The sequence below is a fragment of the Cryptotermes secundus genome, unplaced genomic scaffold (assembly GCF_002891405.2).
Source record: "Cryptotermes secundus unplaced genomic scaffold, Csec_1.0 scaffold454, whole genome shotgun sequence".
Taxonomy (NCBI): domain Eukaryota; kingdom Metazoa; phylum Arthropoda; class Insecta; order Blattodea; family Kalotermitidae; genus Cryptotermes; species Cryptotermes secundus.
Window position 1 is genome coordinate 1,164,988 of NW_019729215.1, and position 22,820 is coordinate 1,187,807.

At 41.6% G+C, this 22,820-nt stretch overlaps 1 protein-coding gene across 6 annotated transcripts in view; it reads left to right on the forward strand.

Moving 5' to 3' along the window:
- The window catches only part of LOC111865460 (DNA replication licensing factor Mcm7), a 45,336-nt gene that overhangs the window by 4,600 nt on the left and 17,916 nt on the right, over positions 1-22,820 (forward strand). For 2 of the 6 annotated variants that reach the window (XM_023853528.2, XM_023853527.2), the window contains exons 3-13: positions 524-664; positions 2,223-2,347; positions 4,393-4,573; positions 5,239-5,376; positions 6,262-6,444; positions 6,885-7,098; positions 8,357-8,652; positions 9,817-10,150; positions 10,420-10,520; positions 11,273-11,382; positions 11,990-12,203. In XM_023853528.2, the coding sequence (XP_023709296.1) occupies positions 524-664; positions 2,223-2,347; positions 4,393-4,573; positions 5,239-5,376; positions 6,262-6,444; positions 6,885-7,098; positions 8,357-8,652; positions 9,817-10,150; positions 10,420-10,520; positions 11,273-11,382; positions 11,990-12,191 (2,025 nt within the window). In that variant the 3' untranslated portion in view covers positions 12,192-12,203. Of the gene's footprint in view, positions 1-523; positions 665-2,222; positions 2,348-4,392; positions 4,574-5,238; positions 5,377-6,261; positions 6,445-6,884; positions 7,099-8,356; positions 8,653-9,816; positions 10,151-10,419; positions 10,521-11,272; positions 11,383-11,989; positions 12,204-12,983; positions 15,155-22,820 lie in introns of those variants that run through there. The other 4 variants (XM_023853525.2, XM_023853524.2, XM_023853526.2 and 1 more) reach the window with 4 other exon arrangements.

The window sequence follows — 22,820 nt, forward strand, 5'->3', positions numbered from 1 at the left end:
GCTGGAAGGATTAGGTCAATTGAAAAAATCCACCTCATTGGGACTTGAACCCATGACCATCTGGCTTGTAGCATAGTGTCTTGACCAACTAAGCTACCACATGCCCTCTACAGATGCAACATGAGCAACTGAAACTATGGGTAGTGTCTGGGTATAGGCTGTTCTGTTGATGGTGACGTTGGTTTGAGTTCCATAACAGGAAACATCCATACCTGGCTGAATATCTGTCAACTGCCAAAGAAAACTTTTTCTGAACTTCATGAATTAGGCCTGTGGCCTACTCTTACTTCAAACTGTTAATTTCTTTCTGGTCATTCAAAATCTTTTCTCTCTCCCATTTTGTATTGGAAAGATCATTCTGAAAATCTTACATTTTGCATTCTGCCCCAGGTGTTTCAACACATTGTTTCCTGTGATCTGACTCTTTCTCCTGTAATTGAAGATCATTTATTTGCATAGGGGTGCCTGGTTCAAATATTTGCAGCCCAGACATGACGTTATTGTGTACTGTTTGATTTGCCAGGTGGCCCTGATTTTTGAACTCGATGATGTATATGAATTTGATAGTGGATTGGCAGAAGCAATTGTGAACAACACACGTCGATATGTCAGCATTGCATCTGAAGTTGTCTATGAGATGTTGCCAGACTACAAGCAACGAGAGGTAAGAGTCACAATATCTTGACGTGCCCTCCCCCTGAAATACCCTTATTTTTTGGGATGTGACATTGTGTAGTTTGGTGGATAGGTGTAAGGTGTCTGAGGTTGAACAGAAGTGTCGGAATAGTTACTGTCTGTGTGGTCATCTGCATGGCACGTACAGAGGGGCCTGGCAATTGAAAACACTAGTTTGAACCCATAAAGTGAAATTATATGTACCCGTGATGTCAGCAGACCCAACCCCAACCAGGACAGAGGTGACATGAAAAAACAAACCCAATAACATTACTTCAAGTAAGTATTAAATTCTAAATTCATTGTGTTCCTATTTAAAAGTTTGCAGCCTTCTGTATTCCTGTATGAGCACTAAATTCAATTTGTTTGAGTTTTTAAAAAGAAATGATGCCATCTCTATTGATACAGAAGAGTTCACCATTTTAAGTCAACACACACCACACACCGCACTATAATCAGTGTGCAGAAAAACATATCATTTTTACAGATTAATTTTTGAATTTGGAACTTTCCAAGACCATTGAAATTCCTTAATGAAATCCAGTGCTGTTACCTCACATGTTTCACTAAGCATAGTGTGAGTTTTTAGAATATATGTGCAGTCGTGTTAATGAAAATCCTTGAGCAACTTTACCAATGTATTGACAGATAAGGCACCCCTAATGGTATTCTGGTGTCAAAAGTGTCAGGTTCAAAGTTACATTAAATTAAGTAAATACAGTCTATCTTTGTGTCTCTGATATAGGCATTTATTTCTCTTGTAACAAGTTAAGATTCTTTGAACTGTCGCCAAAGCTCCGAAAATGATAATGTTAAATTTCTTGCTCATAAAAGGTGCTGTGTAAAAATCTTGCTCCCTTTAGAAGCCAGTTTTACTCAGATTTTTATATAGGTGTTTTGCATTTAATATGTTCAAAATCATTTTTGGTTCCACAGTTTTGCTGTCCATGTTTTGCTAAGTGAAGGGTGTTAGTGAACGTCCGTTTCACCCCTTTCAATTGCAAAATATCTGATCCATTGCCTGTCAAAGTTGGTGACGTGTGTACACGTGATTTTGTGTTGTGGTGTAAAGTGATTTAAACAAAATATGGTGTCAGTTCCAATTAAATGGGAGACAGAAGCCAAATATTATACAGAAATTGAAAGCCAATCAGAATGCAACACATGTTCAGATGGCTACAGGTCTTGGAAAAAATGGACAAGTTTGTTCACGAAACAGTGAAGCTATTCATAAATTAAATTTACATTGGAAGTTGGATGTATGGAATATACCATTTTGTCATTAGGTTAGTTCAGTTTTGTTGCCATCAGCATTTTAATAAGTTCTGTGGTGTTACATGATATTGTGATAAGGCTTTTAGGTTATGAGGGGATTTTTATATGCATATGGATGCCTAACATTGAAAAGCAGTGGCTGCATTATGCTATGTATAGTCCTAGGCATCAGTAGGCTGGTCAGTTTGAAAGAGATGGCAAAGAAAGAAATATTTTATATAAACAGATATGAAGAGAAATGAGGAATTAATGTTTTTATATGTCACTGCTAGGTGACAGCAAAGGACTCGCTTGATGTGTATATAGAACATCGCCTGCTGATGGAGCAGCGCCTGCATCAGCCTGGTGAACAGAGGGACCCACGTAACAAGTATCCACCAGAGCTCATGAGACGCTTGTGAGTTTGGGTTAATGTCCAGAGTCCTTCTACTACTGCTATTGCTTTGTGGGGAACATATATTCATCTGACCTCCAGAGGAGGTTACCAAGCAAGTGATAACATGTCTGACTTCTGTTCAGGGTGTCCTAGATTCAAATCTCAGCCTAGGAGATTGGTTATCCTGACTGAAGTATTCCTCAGTCTGTGTAGGCAAATGCCTAGATAGTGAACCAAACTGGAACATTGTTACTGCTTCCTTTCACATGTTTTCCATTTCATTTTTCACTGATCATTGACAAAACAGTCATTAAATAAACCAAACATAATAAAATACAGTTTGGTGATTTATTCTCAAAATTTGGCATGTATTTGTTGCTTTCTCCATGCAACTCATCCTTCTCAGTTTAAATATTTGCAATATTGTAGTTATGCTTTACTGACAAAAGAAAGACTGCCTTATATGGGGCATCTGGCCTAGTGTCAGTGCTTGAAGTGTTGGACATCTTTAAAATTTGACAGTCAGAACTTTCACTAAAAGTTGTTGGACAATTCCAGTTTTCAGCCATATTGATCCAGTGTATAGCGTACTTTACCTAAGGTCATGAATATGCCTTTTTGTGTACTTTGTAAACCATTAATCACATTTTGATGAAATTAAATGTGGGGGGGGTTGTATAACCTTGATTGGTTTATTTTTATCTGTTCTTAGAGAGCCTACACTACAGCCCCTCATAATCCTATGAACTGTCTCTGAGAGTTTGTTCTGAGTTATATTGTGCGGTATTACACTATTGAACAGTGGCGGCTCGTAGCTAAAATTAGTGGGGGTGCTGCTCCAGAAAATTTGTAGCCTTTGTTTTAAAATTGTATAAAAGGAACCAAACATGCATAAAAAGAAAATTTATTCAGAAACTTGATAAAATCCTAAAAGAACAAAATCAAACTTTTTTACTTACTTTAACCTAAATTGTTACAGTTCAAGCTAGATCTATTCATTTAAAAATGAAATCCATTCTTTTTAACTTTTATATTATGCTCATTGAAAGTCTGTATGCCTCACTAAGTTTCTCCTTAATACTTACGGTTCCTAAAAGTGACAGTGAAACTACATTATCAACGTGCTTCTTTGACTTCTCATGCTTTTCAGTTTTTTCTTTCATTTTGTTTATATTTCTAAAACCATCTTTTGTCCATGTTACATCACCCCCAAACAGCAAACACGGGAAGCAAAACAGTGCATTTTTTACTTCACAGCCGCAAAGCCAACTTTTCCGTTTGTACCATTCAGAATTAAAGCTACGAATATATTTCTTGTTCTTGCTTATGCCTGGCTGAGATAGTAGAATATCAGGTGTTAAACGACCTCTTTTCTTAACTGCATGTTTCTCATGGAGAGACAGTTGTGAAAACTTAAGCTGTTGAAGTTCACTTACAGTCACAGAACTTATTTCTCGGGGATGCAAGGCCATGGTTAAAGTTTTCTGTTAAATAAAAGAACCGAAAAAAAAATTAATCAAATAGAATAGCTGGAAGCAGGATAATAATCTAATTCTACAATGAACTCATAGTTTTTAAGTGCAACACACACGGAGTAAAAAAAAAACTACCTTCCACCGGCACTGTCGTTCCTGCAGTGCTCCCACTCCCTTGCAGCCTCGCGCGTAGCTTCCTATGTGTGTATGCGCACAGTCAACGAATACCTCGCCGCTGGGACTGTGAAACTCACAGTTCCATACAAAGATTTGGCTACTGACATTAAGCTTAAGGATTATATATTGTATTGTACAAGTATAAAGAAAGAAGGACTCATTATATAAATGTTATCGATAATATCGAGTGGAAATTGGGGGTGCTGCAGTTCCGCAGTGCCTATACACGGGCCGCCCCTGCTATCGAAACATGAATTTTGCTAGTTTTATCTAATAAATCTTGTTTTACCAAAATATCATTTATAAACTAGATGCAGGTAAGCAAAGACTATCACTTGGAATCCTGTGCACTTCATTGTGGAGTACAGATGGTCTTTCCAACCTCATTTCATCTCACTATGGTTGTCATTGCAGTGAAATATATTTCAAAGACTTGAGCCTGAACAAGCCAATTCCAGTTCGAGATGTGAAGGCAGAACACATTGGCAAGTTGGTGACAGTACGGGGCATAGTGACACGATGTACTGAAGTGAAACCAATGATGGTGGTCGCCACATACACTTGTGACCAGTGTGGTGCAGAAACCTATCAGCCGGTAAGATGTGCAGGTGTAAGTCTGTGATGATACCATGAAAAGGAGAAAACATTTACGCAGGGTTTAGTGTATTTTTTGATTGGCTAAGGTCATAATGTGAAACTTTATATTTGTGACTTCAGTACAGATTGTATCCAGTTTTCTTTTTCATGGAGTGGGGTGAGACTAGTCCACTTGGTCTGTCAGTCACTAATTTCCCTATTGTACCGGCCCTGGAACACAGATGAGTATAGAGCATTTGGTGGAATGAAAAGTGGCAGGGGAAACCAAAGCGCTTGGAGAAAACCTGCCCCGGTGCCATTTTATCCAACACAAATCCCAAATGACGTAATCTGCTATAGAAGCTGGGCTGCCATGGTGGGAAGCTGGTGACCAATCTGCCTGAGCTTTGACATGGCTTATGTTATATCTAAGTTTCAAGGTGGATGATCTGATGACGGGGCATTTCACTTCACATGTACGTTCATTTATGTAAATATATTATTAGTGAAATTCCATATGTAGTTCATTACCTCTTACTGACAGAAGGCTCCACCAGACCCTGTTCTCGGCTAGAGAAATCCTGCCCACACCCTCACACTCTGTCTTTAATTGTCCCCCATCTACACCCTTGTCTCTCAAAATTTCATTTTCCTTCTGACTACAGTTTTTGTTATGTTTAACAGGTGAACTCACTCACCTTCATGCCTCTTGCTATGTGTCCAAGTGAGGACTGCAGAGTCAACAAGGCAGGCGGCCGCCTCTATCTGCAGACCCGTGGCTCCAAGTTCATCAAGTTCCAGGAGCTGCGAATTCAGGAGCATGTGAGTTCCTCTCTTCTCACAGTACTGACAGCTGGCAAGTTTTGTCCTTCTCTGTCCCTGTAAATTTCAGTACCAGATGACAAAATACATGTATTGGCCCAGTTTTCTGTGGCCCCCACTCATCTTGGGAGAAGCTAATCTGTATCATGAGAAATAGGATCCACCTTTCTGTTTAATTTTATTGATAAAGACGTTTGTGATGAACGGTGACATTCAACTCCTGCCGTTTTTCAGGCATGTTTTGTCTTAGTGGAGCTGTCTTCATTGTGCATCTATTTGTTCATGCTTGTTGCAGATCTGATTTTAATCTTGATGTTTACAAATATTTAAAGTTGAAAGGAGATGGTTAGACCAGCCGTGACACTCAGAACAGATTTTGAGGCCCAAGTTAGACAGTGTGGAACTTACTGAACATGAATTTTAAAACTATTTTCTGAGGCACTGAATAATTACTAAGTGCATGAAAACCATAACTGAAAAGCTGTGATAGCTGAGAGTAACACAGTGAAGGCATCTGCAGCGGCATATTGACATGAATAAGATGGTGATGAACCATGGTATTGCATGTGTTTTAGAGATGCAGGTCACCTCTGAAGCATGTAACTCACATAATATAAACACTCAGTTTCTAGCTCATAGTAAACGCCCTTTGCCTCCATTTGAAAGACCAGCTGGTTAATGTTGTCTAGAAAAATATTCTCTGTTTATTGTGGGAACTGTATGAAACACATGATAACTGTACTGTGCTGTGGTGGAAATATAGAGCTTCTGAGTGTTAAAGCAGGTGGTACATATGCGCTTTAAAATGTGAAAGTTGCACAAGCAGCAGGACATGAAATAAGAGAAAGAAATGAAGGTGAGAACTGGCTTATGTCTGTATTGCAGAGTGATGCTGTGCCTGTCGGGAACATCCCTCGCAGTCTTACTGTACTGTGTCGTGGCGAGACTACTCGCCAAGCTCTACCGGGTGACCACGTCTCAGTTTCAGGCATCTTCCTTCCCCTGTTGCGCACCGGGTTCCGACAGATAGCCCAGGGTCTACTGTCTGAGACGTTTATGGATGCACATGTAATGTCATAAAAACTTTCAGTCCCTAAATTTTGTCCTATTTTTTATCATGTCCCCTGTTCTATGGTTTTATCTGTTCTTATCTCTTCATTGTTTATAGATTTCTTTCTGTTTTCTCCCTGTTTAAAATGTAAAGTTGTTTCCCAAAAGCGCTTTCATATTTCATTGATGGTTGTACAGAGTTAAGGAGGATGTCAGAACGTGCGATAGTAGTGAGAGAAGGACTGGACATAGAGCTGCTCTTCTGCCTTTAGTTCACAAAGTGTGGCAGCATCAGCAGCACTTGGCTGTAGACTTAGCAACACAGGTTCAATTTTTGATATTGACAAGGATTTTCTCTGTGCTACTGCATCCATACTGGCTCTGGGTCCTGTCCAGCTCTTCATGTACCCCAAAGATACCTATGTCATGGTCTCCTATAGCTCTGTGCATTTGTATAGCGTGTGGTGCACCTGAACAAGACAGAAGTTGATGAAGCTCCAGCCGCAGACCTGACACCAGAAGAAGTGCAGCAATTAACTCACGAAGACTTCTACGGCCTTCTGGCAAGCTCCCTTGCACCTGAGATCTATGGACATGAAGATGTGAAGAAAGCTTTGCTGCTTCTGCTCGTGGGTGGTGTGGACCGTCGACCTCAGGGAATGAAGATACGAGGTGAGAAAATTATGTGATCACCTGTTGCAGCACTGTATCAGCTTTTTATCTGATGGGTGTTACATCATTACGAAGTGCGCATGCTAAGTGAAAGCCATTGGGAACTAATCCAATGAGTACTGTATGCTCTTAAAAATGCTGTATGTATTTGTAATATTTTGATATTCCATACTTCCCAGAATCATTTAATGACATTTCTTTATTTTTGTTTTAGTTGAAAAGGGAGTAAAATGCCCTGGCCATGTAATTAGGATATTCTCCATTCCAGAATATTCTTGATGAAGGCGTATCATAGTTAGTTTTAATACCTTGAACATTATCCAGCATCATCATTCTGTAACTAAGAAGCTCATGCCAATTCCATCTTTAGGAAAAAGGCAGAACATAATCTAGTGGGTGTGTCGGAACAAGCAAGTCTCAGTCATGATCCAGCATTTTTAATATAAACATTAGATGGTGGATATTCATTCTGTCTGTATGCTTGGCTTACCCTTCCAAATGTCATTAAACTTGTACAGGTATTGCACCTCATATTGAGGAAGTTTGGGATCTGAGCCAAGTTGGAAAGACTTTCCCACGAGAGTCAAAGTATGAAGTTGTTTTTGTTACCAAATCATGATCTGTTATTCCAGTTCCATAACGGGCTTGTCAGATATTCTCATGAATTTATGTCACATATTTTTAGCCTCTTTACTAGCCACTGAACACCCTACTGACCTTTTAGTGTTTTGGTGGAGGGGGGCGTAAATCACAGTACTCAGAGACGAACAAGTGTACATATAAAACAGGGCTGCATGTCTGCAACCAAAATAACAAGTCAGCACCCTACTCGAACATTGCTAGGGTTCTTGTTTCTGTACCATGCTACCCAGCAGATGTGCACATTATTAGATCTACCTTCAGGGTATTCTATGTGCATCACCTCTCATATAATCTGCATGTTGAAGAATGCTGTCTTCTGGGATGTGGCGCTGTGTAGATCTTGTGTGAACCAACGTTTCACCTCCATCTTCAGGGTGCAAAAATTCGCAAGTGAGGAACCACATTGAACAGGTAGCTGCAGACTGAGTCAGACTCACTCTGCAGCCACCTGTTTGCACTGGTTACTCGCTCACGGATTTTTCTACCTTGAAGATGAAGGCGAAACGTCGGTTCACACAAGATCTACACAGCGCCACATCCCAGAAGACAGCATTCTTCATAGTGACCACTCCAAAAACGTTAAATCATACATAATTACCTGTTGTTCTTGCTCCAGGCAACATCAACATCTGTCTCATGGGTGACCCAGGTGTTGCCAAGTCTCAGCTTCTGTCATACATCGATCGGTTGGCAGCTCGTAGCCAGTACACAACTGGTAGAGGTTCATCAGGAGTCGGTCTCACTGCAGCTGTCATGAAGGATCCCTTGACTGGTGAGATGATGCTAGAAGGTGGAGCACTTGTACTTGCTGACCAAGGCATTTGTTGTATTGACGAGTTTGACAAGATGGCTGACTCTGATCGAACCGCCATACATGAGGTGATGGAGCAGCAGACAATCTCAATTGCCAAGGTGAGATTTTTGTCATTGGGATTAAGATACTAGGCAGTTCAAACTTACAGCAAAACATGTTTCAAACGAAGGTTTTTGAGAAAAATTAAACTTGTTTTATGCACGATACACTATTTGGAAAGTGTTACAGATTTGAGATAATTAATTAGAGTTTGAAAGTTTGCCTCATAGTTCACAAGTACAGCTTCATACAGAAATTTTTGGTAGTCCCTGACTTTTGAAATGATACCCTCTGATAAAGTTATTGATTAATTTGTAAAGGAAGGAGACCACTGTGAAGACCAAGGCAAAGGTGGGTGGACAATATTAAAATGGATCTCAGAGAGATAGGATGGGATGGTATGGATTGGATTGGATTGATCTTGCTCAGTATAGGGACTGCTGGAGTGTTCTTGCAAATACGGTTATGAACCTTCAGGTTCCATAAAATGCTGGGAAGTTCTTGAGTAGCTGCACAATTGGCAGCTTCTCAAGAAGGGCTCAGCTCCATAAGTGAGTGTGTGATAAGTGATTAATTTGTAATCTTTTTAATGATGCTGTTTTGATAACAAACTTTGTGTAGTGCTAAGTGTCACGAAGGTGGTCATGCATGATGTGAAAGTAAAGATAAAGTTGTCCGTGGGCTGAATGGATTAAGCACTACTCCATGAAGGTGTATGGGGGAGTGGATGTATAGATCCACATTTTCTTGACCTTGGCACTAGCTGGAGGTGGGTAGTCAGCTTCACGCCCCTGCCACTTTAACCCCCTCCTACCCCCGTGGAAAGAGCCCCAGGTACCCATTTGATAGGAGGTTGGGTGGACCCCAGAGCTGGTCTGGACAATTTGGAGAAGAGAAAATTCTTGACCCTACCAGGATTCTTAAGGGTTTGCAAAAATGGCAGTGTTTACATGGAAAGATCAGGAGAACCTCAAGAAAATTCACGCAGCGTAAGGAGGTGGTAGCCTGGTCGAGATTCAAACCAGGTAATTCCCAAACTGCTGTGTTGGGTTTGATGAAATGAAGGTGGGCTGGAGGGAGTGTTTGTACACGCTGATCCTTCTTTCAGTTGGATGAGTATTTGTTTGGTGTGCGTCACATGCTGCTACAGTTTGTAATTTTGTGGAACCAGTTTGGTGCTTTACGAAATTCTTGGCATTGCGGCATGTGCTGTCTTGTTGCAGGCAGGGATCATGACTAGTCTGAATGCACGAGTTAGCATTCTGGCGGCAGCAAACCCAGCGTTTGGAAGGTACAACCCGCGTCGCACAGTGGAGCAGAACATTCAGCTTCCTGCAGCCCTCCTGTCTCGTTTCGACCTGTTGTGGCTCATACAGGACAGGCCAGATCGAGACAATGACCTGCGACTGGCCCAACACATCACGTACGTGCACCAGCACTGTAAGCAGCCACCAGCGACTGTGCAGGCCCTGGACATGCGGGTCATGCGCCGCTACATTGCGCTCTGCAAGAAGCAAGAACCGGTCATTCCAGAGGAGCTCACAGACTATATTGTGGGCAAGTGTACCATCTTCTCTCTGTTCTCTGGCGAGTTCATTCTGTTCCCTTGGTAGGAACTTTTTTCATTTTGCAGTAAGTCTCTTGAAACAATAGACCACTGTAGGTTGGGGTGCAAGGGCCGAGAAAGCCTACCCCTCATACATACATACATTCATTCATTCAAGTCTCTTGGAAAATTTCTTAAGTGTCAGACAGAGAGATTGGAAAGTGAGTGAGAGTCTTCAATTACACTTATGAGTAAAGGAAAACCATTTTGTTTATTCCAGATTCATATGTGGAGATGCGCAAGGAAGCACGAAATGGGAAAGATATGACATTCACATCAGCAAGGAACCTTTTAGCCATCCTGCGTCTCTCAACAGCTTTAGTAAGTACAGTGTGCAATTATGTGAAGGTCAGTGGACCATTCCATACTGTTCATTATAACATTATATAACTGGCAAAGTGCAGTACTGTAACGTAAATAATTAAGGATTCAGTTCCTACGTCACATACAGCAGCAGCATCCTGTTTCCATTACAGTGCAAACCATCTGTTGGAAGAATCACGTTAAGTCTGTAAATATAATCTGAGGAAAGTGCAGAATTTTGAATATTAACACAGGCAGTTCATAGGTAGCTGAACTGGTGCCCTCTGGTTCAGCACTTCTAGCTGAAAAGCGAGACCCATTCCTGAGCTCAGTCAATCCCTGATACCAAAATCTGTTTCCTTATATTTTAATTTTATCCTTCCATCTCTGTTTGAGTCTTGGCAACTATTTCTCTGCTACCTGAACATCACAGTCAAGTGAGTGGCAATTCTCCTTTGTTTTTCAATGTCCCTGGTTCATATCTTCGCCCCAGACACTAGCTATCCCGATCGAATTTCTTTGTGCGTTTCCTCAGCCCCTCTCAAGAGACGTGCCACCCACACCTGCTTCCTGCACTGTGTTCACTCCTCCCAGCATTTGGTAGTACATAGCATGAGTTACTGAGAGTTACTACATAAAATTTATGTTTGGTGTGGGGTGTCCTGCATTAATGATATGGAGGAACTGTAATGCTTCTTAAAGTAGCTTTAGCTCATATAGTCCCCATTATCCTCAGCAACATGTCTAGTGTATTGTTGCAAACATTTCAGGCTCGCTTGCGCCTGTCAGAACAAGTTGAAAAAGAAGATGTGAAAGAAGCCATTCGCCTTACAGAGATGTCTAAAGATTCCCTCAACCATGCAGAAGATCGGCATGGAAGGTAAGTGTTGCTGGCTTATGGTGATATTTGTTGTCTAGACTGTATCTAAAATATTCTCGTGGTTTCATCGTCATCGTCATCATGCAGTGACACATGTCAGTATGTCAGTAGGCAGTTACTAAACTGTACTGTCAAATGAGTCACACCATAATCAGGGAGAAATCCCTTCAGCTGCTAGCAGTGAAACGCCAGCTATGCTGTCGCAGATAGCTCAAGAAGATTTAGGCTCTTCTACCCATAGCCAGTCATTGTACTGGCTACTGATACCTACTTGAAAATGTGGGGTTTTTAGTGAACACAGTAATGAACCTTCAGGTTCCACAAAATGCTGGGAAATTCTTGAGTAGCTGCAAAATTGGCGGCTCCTCCAGAAGGGCTCAGCTCCATGAGTAAGTAAGTAAAGTAAGTTTCCTTAATGACACTGTCAGTATCTCAGACTGTGTAGTACCAAATGATGGAAGAGCAGTAAATAATCAGAAAAGCTGTGGGGCCTACAATTTTTCTGTAGGGACTGAAGAAAACCATGAAAATTCTGTCAGAATGGCAGATACTGGGTGGAAATGTGAGCTCTGTCTGCAGTTGACTGCAACGTGTTCTGTGACTGCAGAGCCCAGAATGTGATGGACAGGATCTACAGTGTGATTCGTGAGCTGGCAGGAGAGAGCAAGACGGTGAAGATGGCAGACGTGCTGGAGCGCTGCGCCAGCAAGGGCTACACACCTGACCAAGTGGAGGAGTGTCTGGAGGAGTATGAGGAGCTGAATGTGTGGCTCATCAATCAGGCTCGTACCAAGATCACCTTTGTGTAACTGGGGCATTGGGTGAGTACAAGAAGAAATGGTGTGTTAAACTCTGTAGTAGCAGATTGTGAAGGTGCAGCATTGCTGCAATATACGTGTAATCTCAGTGCTGTATCTTATTTAGAGCCCATTAAATTGAAACAATTTCCCAGTCTCTTTTGAAGTTCCCGCTGAATGTCACAGAGTAGTGACTGCCATCTGAGTCATTCATATTATGTTTCAAGTTATGACACCATGTAGATGAAGAAACACTGTCTCCGTCTTCAGGGTATTACTGAACGAGTGTATTTTCTACCTGTAAAATATAGGCAGTATGTTCCTCTGGAGTGCTGGTAGTCTCCTACCCAGGCTACATGCTATCACAACCCAGTATCAGTTTCTGCTGCTGTGAATACCTCAAATCTTGCAGCTATAATGTGCCAGGCTTGCAGTTTCCCCTCCCTTCTCTGTCCCTCCTGAAGCCTGACCCTGCCATTCATGCTGTAGGATGGGAACATGTTCAAATAAGGGTAAGCTTGTCAGGGTGAAGTAAACTGGGGACCTTGTCTTTGGCACTTTCATGATACCTGAGAAAGTCTGAAGGTGAAGAGGCCTGGTGGGACTACGATGAAGCCGCAACAGGCTTGTGAGCTTGTAGTGGATTTTGAATGTGCTCTCGTCACACTTCCTTTCCATCATACATCCAGTCTTGTTGACTATACACGGTGAAACGAAATTCACACATCATCGCACTGTAGATGAGCTGTTCTTAGGATAATCCTCATGCTATCCGTAAATGTGTGTATATGCTCCATTTCACAGTCAGTGTTTGGTACAGTCTGGAATTATTGGGGGTATTGTCATGGGCCCCTGTCTGCTACCTGGCAGGTTGACTGCTCAGCAGATATGGAAAATGTTCTACCAGGGCTGCTTGAAGGTGTACCTCCAGCTGTGAGGCAGAAGAATTTGTGGTTTCAGCATGGCGGAACTGCAGTGCACTATGGGGAAGGTGTCCACCAGTAGCAGAACATGACTGACATACCCAAGAAAGTGGATTGGATGCCAGTGTTTTATGGTGGGGACATCTGAAGGAGCATGGTCATGCAGTCCATCTCAGACTTTCAAAGATGTTGCAAGACTTCAGGTGGCTGTGACATCAGTTACTGTCAAGAAGTGTTTGACAGAGTGCTAGGATGCCACTTTGAACACCTGTTGTAGCTATGAGGTGTCAGTGGTTTAATCATATGATAGCTTGTGCCATTTGACAGTGACATATATCTTGAAAAAAAGGTGCAGAGCATATGTTGTGTTCTATATTCTATTAGTGTATTTTAACAAGAAGTCACTGTGGAGAGTTTGTGTGTGAATTTCTTTCCCCCCCCCCTGTATATAACTTCTGCAGATGATGCAACATTGATGTTCTGAACATCATGTCATAATGGTCAGCACTTCTGCTTCATATTCAAGAGGTCATTGCAGAAAGCAGCTGTCGTGACAGCTTTATATTGCTTACCTTCCCCATCCTTTCCAGTTCGTCATTTTATATTATGTAATTATAAATAATGCAGGAATTGGAAAGAAGTAATTTGCTCTTGTTGTTATCATGTCTGCCTTTCTAAATATTATGACTGGTTTGTCTTACAGATGTTACAAAGCAGCCATCTGCCCTTTTAGAGATCTTCCCAACTTGCTGCTTTCTCTGGATTGATATATTATAATTTTGTTCTTTCAGTATGTTGTTTCCATTTTACGAGTATTCTGCGTGAAGGCATTTTACTTGAAGTTTGTAACGCTTCTTTCACCTAACACTACAAAGATCACTGAGTTCAACTGTTTAAAGTGTTCATCTCTTGCTGTCTCCTCCTTGCATTTTCTTTCATCTCCACCCTGTTGCAGGCATGAAGAGTCTTTGTATTCCAATGTTGTTCTTAAGACATCTCTCCCTGTTCCTCTGCCTCAGTTACATTTAACATAACATGTTCAGTGACTGTTTTAAGCTTCTGTTCATCTCAGGACCAGTGTTCCATGATTAATATTCAGTGTCATTGTCATGATAAACTTCATCTGTTTCTCTGTTTTGTAGTCATGTGACTTTGACATCTGTGGTTTATTGCTGATACTTTTTTGGAAATGTACATTTTTACTGGAGTGCCAGAAGCCAGGCTGTTGGCATGTCCTCACATTTTCCTGAGTGATGTCTAAGAGTGTCAAGATTTTGTGTTCAAAAGTTGGAGGGTCCGCTATGGGATATTTGCATTCTGTTTTGATTCTTCATGTTTACAGAAGTGTACGTCCTGCTACCGAGCTAGTGAACATTTTTGGTTTGTCACCATCATCATCAATGATGTTCTCCACGGTTAAATAAGTGAACCTGTCTTAGAGGTTGGGTGATGGTGACAGCATTGTGAATGTCATTCCAGTTGGCTGCAGATGTTACAACAGGCAAACTCAAGTTATGCGTCATAACTGATGAATACACATAAGAATATTATTTGAAAATTAGAAATACGTAATACAGGAAACTCCTCAGCTTCCACCAATTGTGCATCACATTACTGGAGCAAGATGCCCCAATGGCCTAGTTTTACATTCTTTTGTACCACCATTCTGCAAAATGAAAGTATGGCTGCCAGTCCCTATTCCTGGATGGTAGAGATTAAGGAGGTGACATTAGTCTAATATGTAGAGACTGAAGTAATTTTGTGTGGAAAGTTATCAAGATCGATGTGTTCTTTCATAGGATAATTTTTAAAAGTTTGGGGGTACATCTCTGGGTCTGAAATGAAAACAGAAAAACGACATTTATAAAAAAATTAACTGTTAATATTTTTGTTTATTGATATATATTGCCTTGGTTACAGTTTGCCTGTTTGTTACATTATTTTGTTTTATGTACAAGAGCCATGGCATCCCATTCTCTCTGCAGTAAACAGTAACAGTGGTGTAAAATTTGGATGTGTTGTGTGAAGAAATAGAGTACAGTGGTAAATTCAGCACGTCTTTAATGCAAACTCTGGTATTTCTCTGATCTTGCCCTCAAACACAGTTATAGAAAAGGACTGCAAATGTACATCCTGTCTTCAAAAGACGTTTAAAATATTACTTATTATAAGATTTGAGGTTTTCACAACAGTGAAGAGTCGCATTGTCCTCAAATTTATGAATTCTTTCTGTGGTCTGGTAAATGATTACCAGTACTCCTACCCTGAAGATGGATGCACTGTGTTCCTCTGAAACACTGGTACCCACTCACCATAGTACAATAAGTGTTATAATCTAAAAGACTGCAGTTTGGAGGATATTTGTCCAGTTTTATGCTGTGGTGAAAGCTACACCATCCTTTAGAAAGTGTCCTTGGTTTTGTTTGTAGAAACTAGCATAGCATAATATTATGTTGTGTGCTCAAGCACACTATGCATTATACTGTTGCATTTATGTCATACTGCCGGCATGTCATGTGATGATTGCACACTGTAAAATGTAGCTGGAAAAATTTTCAGTTACTTTCCATGGTTTATATTTCACATCAAGTCTGACAAATAGATCCCAGATACTGAGTTGTAGATTTCCATGGAGACTGAGACATGGGAGATGCATCATGTACATTAAGAATATAGCAGTTTGCAAGAAAGTGTGTATGTTATGTAGTAATGTACAGTGATGAAGTATTTGGTTAAGAAGTTGGTTTTCTAATTATGCAGGCAGTGTTTACAAATTAAATTACCTTCTTATTTTTAATCTATCACACATTTTATTGGAAGTGTAAATATTTATCTTCATTTTTATGACCGGGCTTGCTCACACCGCAGCTGTTTGTCATCATTCCATGCTCAGTTTTTGTATCAGGCGGCGCTTAGCGTATGGCCTGAGATAGAAATACAGAAGCATATATCAGAGCCAGAAGTCAGTAAACTAGAGAATGTGATGGCATGGACACATTTAAGAATGAATGTGGAGAGATTTGCAAAGAAGGTTTTTGACCATAGAAATAAACAGCAAACGTCCATGAGGAAGGCTGAGACAAAGATGGGAACAACATTTTCAGAGAGATGTCACACAAAAGGAAGGAGGGAGGAGTGTGGGAGGAAATTAAGGTGGAAGAGCTTTGGAAAAATGTGGATAGAGGGAGGGAGAGGATTTGTTGCTAGGTGACCCGCATAAAGTGGAAATATTGGCAGCAGAGAATGAAGAAGTCACTCCTGATGTTTGTGCTGAATGTGATGACAGCTGATAGCACTGACAGGATCAGGGCACTGTAACATAAGACATTGGGAGATGGAAGGAACTGAGTTCTTTTGAAAGCTGGATGAATTTTACTGTTCAAGTGGCAGATTTTATTTCTGGCGGTCTGTCTTTAACCATATCAGCATGAAACTGCCGTTCATTGAGCTATGAAGCTGGCTTCTGTCTCATCAAATGTTTGAAGTTATTAGCTTGATGGTTGATGACATGCATCATATGCCATACCAGTATATATTTCTAAAAACATAAAATGTTCTGTATTAGTTTGCAAATTAAATGAAGATAGCACTGAAACTGAAGTGTGGAAACATTTCATATTCTTTGTAATGAAGAAAATGAATTTGTAACAGTATTTGAAAAAGTCTGGTTAGTTTTGAACTTGTAGTCTGGGTTTATTTATCTGCTTCATTTGCTAGAGCTGGGATAGCCACGGGCTGGGTGCCCAGGGCTCAGTTACTGGTGGTGAGATCCCTACATCTATGACACTCACCTGGCATGCCATAAAATTGTTCCCTGGGGTCTGAAGCATAGGGCTCACCACTTACCCCCAATTAGTCAGTTTCTTCAAAACGTTTCTGACAATCTACCAAACTGTACACTGTCGCATCTCATTACAATCTTCAGTCACCACTGTCAGACCCCCAATGACAGGCGTGATGTGTGTATGTCAGAAATGTCTATACTTTTACTTTGCTGAACTTTAGAGAAACATTTGTGTGTGCCATTCAGTGCAGATGTTTATTCATGTTTCTGATATACTCCTCTGCCTCTATGTGTGTGTGTGTGAAACGTCGTGTACAGGTTGTTAGAACTGTTTTGTGTTGCAGAGAACTCAGATTAAAACTTTGCCCTGAGATCTGCTACCCTAACTGGGATTTTTCTGTCATTCCAGATGTATCAGTTTTTTATTTCCTTTTTGAATCCTACTGTATTATACATTTGAAAGTACTTAGGCCATCAATATGATAACAAAGTAAATTCAATTCTATTGAAATTGATTGAAACCAATAAGAATGATAATGGTTTAATCAGATTTACTGTCTCACTCACCCACTACATATATGAAACGGGCAACCACCTGATGATGGTCCGTGTGACTGAAGCATGTAGTGGTGAATGTGACAAAATTGTTAAACTGTTGACATTTTTAATGACTTTGATGGATTTTGTTAAAATCTAAGCCATCACAAAAACACTTAATTCTGTTTTTCTGCTGCGAGTTGTACATCTTTCCTTAGCCTTTTTAATGTTGTCAGGATCTAAAGTGAGTGTTAGCAGGAAATATGGTAATATTAATCATTTAAATCACTGTGCTAACTATATGTGTCTCCTGTTTTAACATTCAGAAACTCAGCATTATAGCCATGGAATGTATTTTTGTATGTCACGTGATTCTCATAAGAAACCACCATTATTTCCCTAAACAGCATTAACTCTCTAGTCTTTGTTTTGGAGACAGTGTTTTCTGTGAGGTAAAAAAAAAAGTAAAGCTATCCCTGTACCAGGCCGTGAAGGCCCATAGGGTTGTGAGACATTGAGGGTCCCCACATTTTATAGACAATCAGCTCGCAGATGGAGGTAAGGTTGTCAGTCTTACGTGCCGGCTGTGCTTTACTCCCCAGGAAAATTATTTAATTAATTCCTGGTACTCATTTCTGTTGGAGGCTGAGTCAACCCCAGGGCCATAGTGTGGCCAGAAGGATTAGGTCAGTTGAAAAAAAAAATCCAATGAACTCATCAGGACTTGAACCCGCGACCTTCCGTTTTCTGTGAGGTATGAATGAAAATCATGAATATTGTGATATGTAGACCTGTTGCTAAGTAATGGATCTGTGTACAGCTGCCTGCAAACTGCACAGTCCGCTAGGCAGCAGTTGTAGTCAGAAGAGGAGGAGGTTGGTGCGAGATGACCTCTAGCTTGGGAGTCAGTCAGTGGAGTGGAAAGAGTTGGTTGCTGAGTGAGTGAGTTAAAGGACTGTTGCAATTCAGTCCTTGTGAGCTTCTGCTGTTGGAAGCTGGTAGGTGAGGCATGGAGACAGTTTGGGAACCCAGAGGAGGGGAATGAACGTTTGCCATTGGAAGCTGCTACCAAGCAACAGTTAGGAAAAACACCAATTTATGTATGCTGCGGTTTTAAGCGTATAACTCAGTGAGACTGTCGTACTTATTGGTAGTTGTGATCTGTAAGTGTTCAGTGAATTCAGTCATCAATCCAGAACCTGTATACTTGTATAGTCACTCCAGTGATGTGACAATATTTAGATGAACACACTTCACAGGGGTTAACTTGTAATGCTTGGAACCAGTCTTTCTTTAGATGAAAAGCCTGCCCCTTGCTGAGTTAGTTCAGTCCATGACACTTTCAAGAACCAAGTGCTTAGAAAATGAGAAACATATTCAAGAAATTAATATTTTATTTTAAAGTGTACCCCAAATATTTTTGAACATAATCAGTAAGTTTCCACACTTAGCGTTCGTGACCATGCACATGTCTGACATTGCATTTCTTGCTAAATGCCCTGTAAACTGTCTCTTGTCACCTGCTTAGGGGCTTCCATCCCTTATTCCTTCTTTTAAATTATTCATGTCTTGGATTTTGCTGATATTCCCAGCAAAACAAGATCAAGTACAATGAAAATGTATGGATCTCAGTGGTAATACATGAAGTGTGGCCAAACCTTAAGGACACACAGGTGGATACAATAATTTTCTGAAATTTGGGAGCCCTTGCTGCCTGTTACATGTGGGTTCTTCCCTGGCTTATTTTTCCTCCCTGAAGATTCCTCCGAGACGCCAGTTCAATTTCACCAGACTGTGGCGTTTCTTGAGGCGTGGATTGGATGGTGAAGGTGTTAGTTGTGTGCCTTGCATGCATCAGGGTGTTTTGTATTTAACCCATTAAAAAAGGCGACATGATTTGCGCGGGTCAGAGTAACGGTGCAGAAGGGCCGCATGCGGCTCACGAGCCACAGTTAATCTACGCATAATGTATATACCACTTCCAGGATTTGCTAGATCGGGTCATGAAAGACATTTTGACATCAGAAGAAAGTTAAAAGTTACAAACGTAGTTGGAGAGACATAAACATGCCAGGAAAACTGGAAACTATCGGCTCTCCGCTGCGACCGAGGCAGTGATGACCAGAACATGACCTTGATATCCATGGGAACAGGCCTTCACGACTGAATCCTACAAAATTGATGTTGATGCGTGTACGTGTTTTTGTATGATTTGACATCTCAAAGAAACGCGACGAAGTTTGGTGTGAGCGTTGATCTACGAATGCTGACCTTGTTTCTGCGTCTGTCCGTTCCTCAACAGTGGTTTTGGTCGTCGAGAAAATTATTGTAAGGAGTGCAATGGGTTATTATGTAGCAGGACCTTAGAATGCGTCGCCCTCCCGCGCCCAGTGCAGCTCCAACCACTGCCTCCTTACCTTCTGGCATACATCTCACGGTCCAAGTAAAGAACGCGACTTACTCTTTGTTAGGACCGCGCCATAGCTCAAGCGGTTAGTCGCTGGCGGCCCGGGTCTGGTCAAGTGGGATTTGTGGTGGACAAAGTGGCGCTGGGGTAGGTTTTCTCCCAGTACTTCGGTTTCCCCTGCCAATCTTCATTCCACCAATTGCTCAACAATCACCCTCACCTATCATCTGGGGCTGGTACAATAGGCGAGAAGTGGCCGCAGTACAAGGGACTTAGTCCCACCCACTAGCAATACGGAACATAATACTCTTTGTTACACTGCAGAAACTGTAATTGAAATACTTTAAGTTACAGATATGCGGATGGGCACTTAGTTGAAGTTCTGAATGCAAAGAATGAAAATGTGAGAGGACTAGGTTTTGAGTGGGCAAAGGCTACATGCATTGTGCTACCGAAATTGCTGCAGTATCACTGTACGTTTATTCCTCTCATGATCCACTCTGATACTTTGTACCCCTTGGGAGACAGTTCTGGCCGAGCGGGTTAGCGTGGAGGTAACGCTCTGTACTCGGTGCAGTGTCGGCCGAGATGCGGGCTGTCCGTGCTTTAGTACAGCTCAGTCTCTTTGGGCAAATTCCGGGATAGTAATCTTGTTAAGTCACCATTGCGTCCTTCCGGATCCTTTCCGAGTCTTGCATCCTACCATTCCAGCTGCTGACAGCCGTAGGAAGAGACCCACAAGCGTTTGTACAGAAATGCTGAACTCCACGCGAGTGGTGCGCACTGATTACTACTGCCATCTGCAGTTAACGCGCACTCACTTACTCGTGGAGTTGAGCTCATCTTGAGAAGCCGCCAGTTGTACAGCTACTCAAGAACTTCCCAGCATTTTATGGAACCCGGAGGTTCATTACCGTGTTCACAAGAGCCCTCCACTGGTCCCTTTCCTGAGCCAGATAAATCCATATCATGCCATCCTATCTCTCTTAAGATCCATTTTAATATTGTCCACCCACCAACATCTTATATGCATTCCTCTTCTCCCCATTCGTGCTACATGCCCTGCCCACCTCATCCTCCTTGACTTGATCATTCTAATTATAATGGGAGAAGAGTACAAGTTAAGAAGCTCCTCATTATGCAATTTTCTTCAGCCTCCTGTAACTTCATCTCTCTTCGGTCCAAATATTCCCCTCAAACACCCTCAGTCCATGTTCCTCCCTTAATGTCAGAGACCAAGTTTCACACAAGTTTCTTTGTTGATGTGGGACGTACTCTCTGACGAGGGGACGGGTATTTCGTTTACAATTGCTGCTGGTCCTCGCCAGCGCGGGACTAATGACCATATTTACTGTCTCAGATTCGAGACCCCTTCCCCCCAACTTGAATGGCCAGGTGCCCGGATTTATTATATCCCCGAGGAAGAGGGTGGCCCAGTTATACCCCTAGGCACTGCGTTCCATTTTCGTCACCTGCTACGACTCGCGAGGCCATGGTGTAGGTATCGAACCCACTTCCACGCATGGTACCGACGGACTTCGTATGTTAAGACATATGAAGATTAAGTCCGTACCTCTCAGGAAACACATTAAGTCTCTGCTACGAAGACCAGCCAGTTAATGTTTTTTGGGAGAACAGTCGCTGTTTAACATGAGAATCATAAGAAACACATGAATGCAGAAATTTTAATGTTAAATCAGCTGGTACGTGTATTTATTGAGATGGTTAAATATTATGACGGAAAGGGGAGGGGGTTGGTTGGAAGGAGATTTGTGTCTGTAGGAAACTGCTTAGGTCGTATGAGACGAATTACTGAGAAACATAAAGTTCTGTGTCGTAAACAAACCCTAACTAGAAGCTTAGCAATTTATATGACGAAGCAACACAGTACACAACCTTAACTTAACTATACACTGCAGTAGTGGCCCCGTGTGTTCTGTGAACCGTAATAGCTCAGTCAGTGTAGTGACTGCTGCCTGCTGGACGCACAGGTCGGTCCCTGGTAGGGACATGGGGTTTTCTCTTCACCGCGTTCAGACCTATTCTGGGACCCAATATCCAGTGGATTGCAGCCAGACAGTGAAAGCGTGGATCTGTACTTCCACTCACCAATACGTCTTTATGTCTTGCGTAATTAACAGGATGAACTTTGACTTCAGTCTCCACCGTGATTACACTTTCATTTTTGGTTTATTTAAAGGCGCTTTTCAGCGCTATGGATGACGTATCTTGGATAGACTCGCAGGATTATTGGGAGTGTAGAAGGGAAGTGTCGTGGCCCATTATGAGATCAGCACTTGTTTACCTCGCTAGAAATGTCAGAGAGTATAAGCATCCTCTGTGCCGAATACTGAACCCAGATTTCTTTGCATAGCCACTTGACCTCTACTTTACTAGAGTGAAAACGTGATTGTAATGTTAGCAAGAAGTTCCGGGAAGAACTGATCACATACTTTCTACGACATGGACTGCATAGAAAACACTGCGTCCAACAATTCTTTTGTTGTTGCCTCTGCATTCACTGCTGCGGGAACTTGTTTACTGAGCCGTTACCTAGTAACGACCTTATTTTCTGGCTTTCAGGTGTCATCACATTGCATTAAGAAGTTGGTAGAGGGGACACAGTAAGGTGATCTCATAAGCCTCCATTTATTTATTTATTTTGTTTTCGAAATAAGAAAGTACAGCAGTGCCGCTGGTTTCTTCGTTTGTTCTTCAGCACTCAAGATGGAGACGATATGTTCCTCCGAAACGTCGGGCTTCTCCGAACTATGTGGCGTGGCCATTCCCATTCCGATATCGAATCTAACAAATAGTAGAATTCGCTGGACGGGAGGATCTGTCCGTTGCTAGGCCTCAACCTGCACAGGACAACGCAACACATACATTCGTGCCTCGAGCGGGATTCGAACCAACCTTTTCAGTGTTTGAATGACCATTGCAGTAAGGCAGAAATTTTAAAAATTCTAAATCGGCTTTTGCCGGAATTG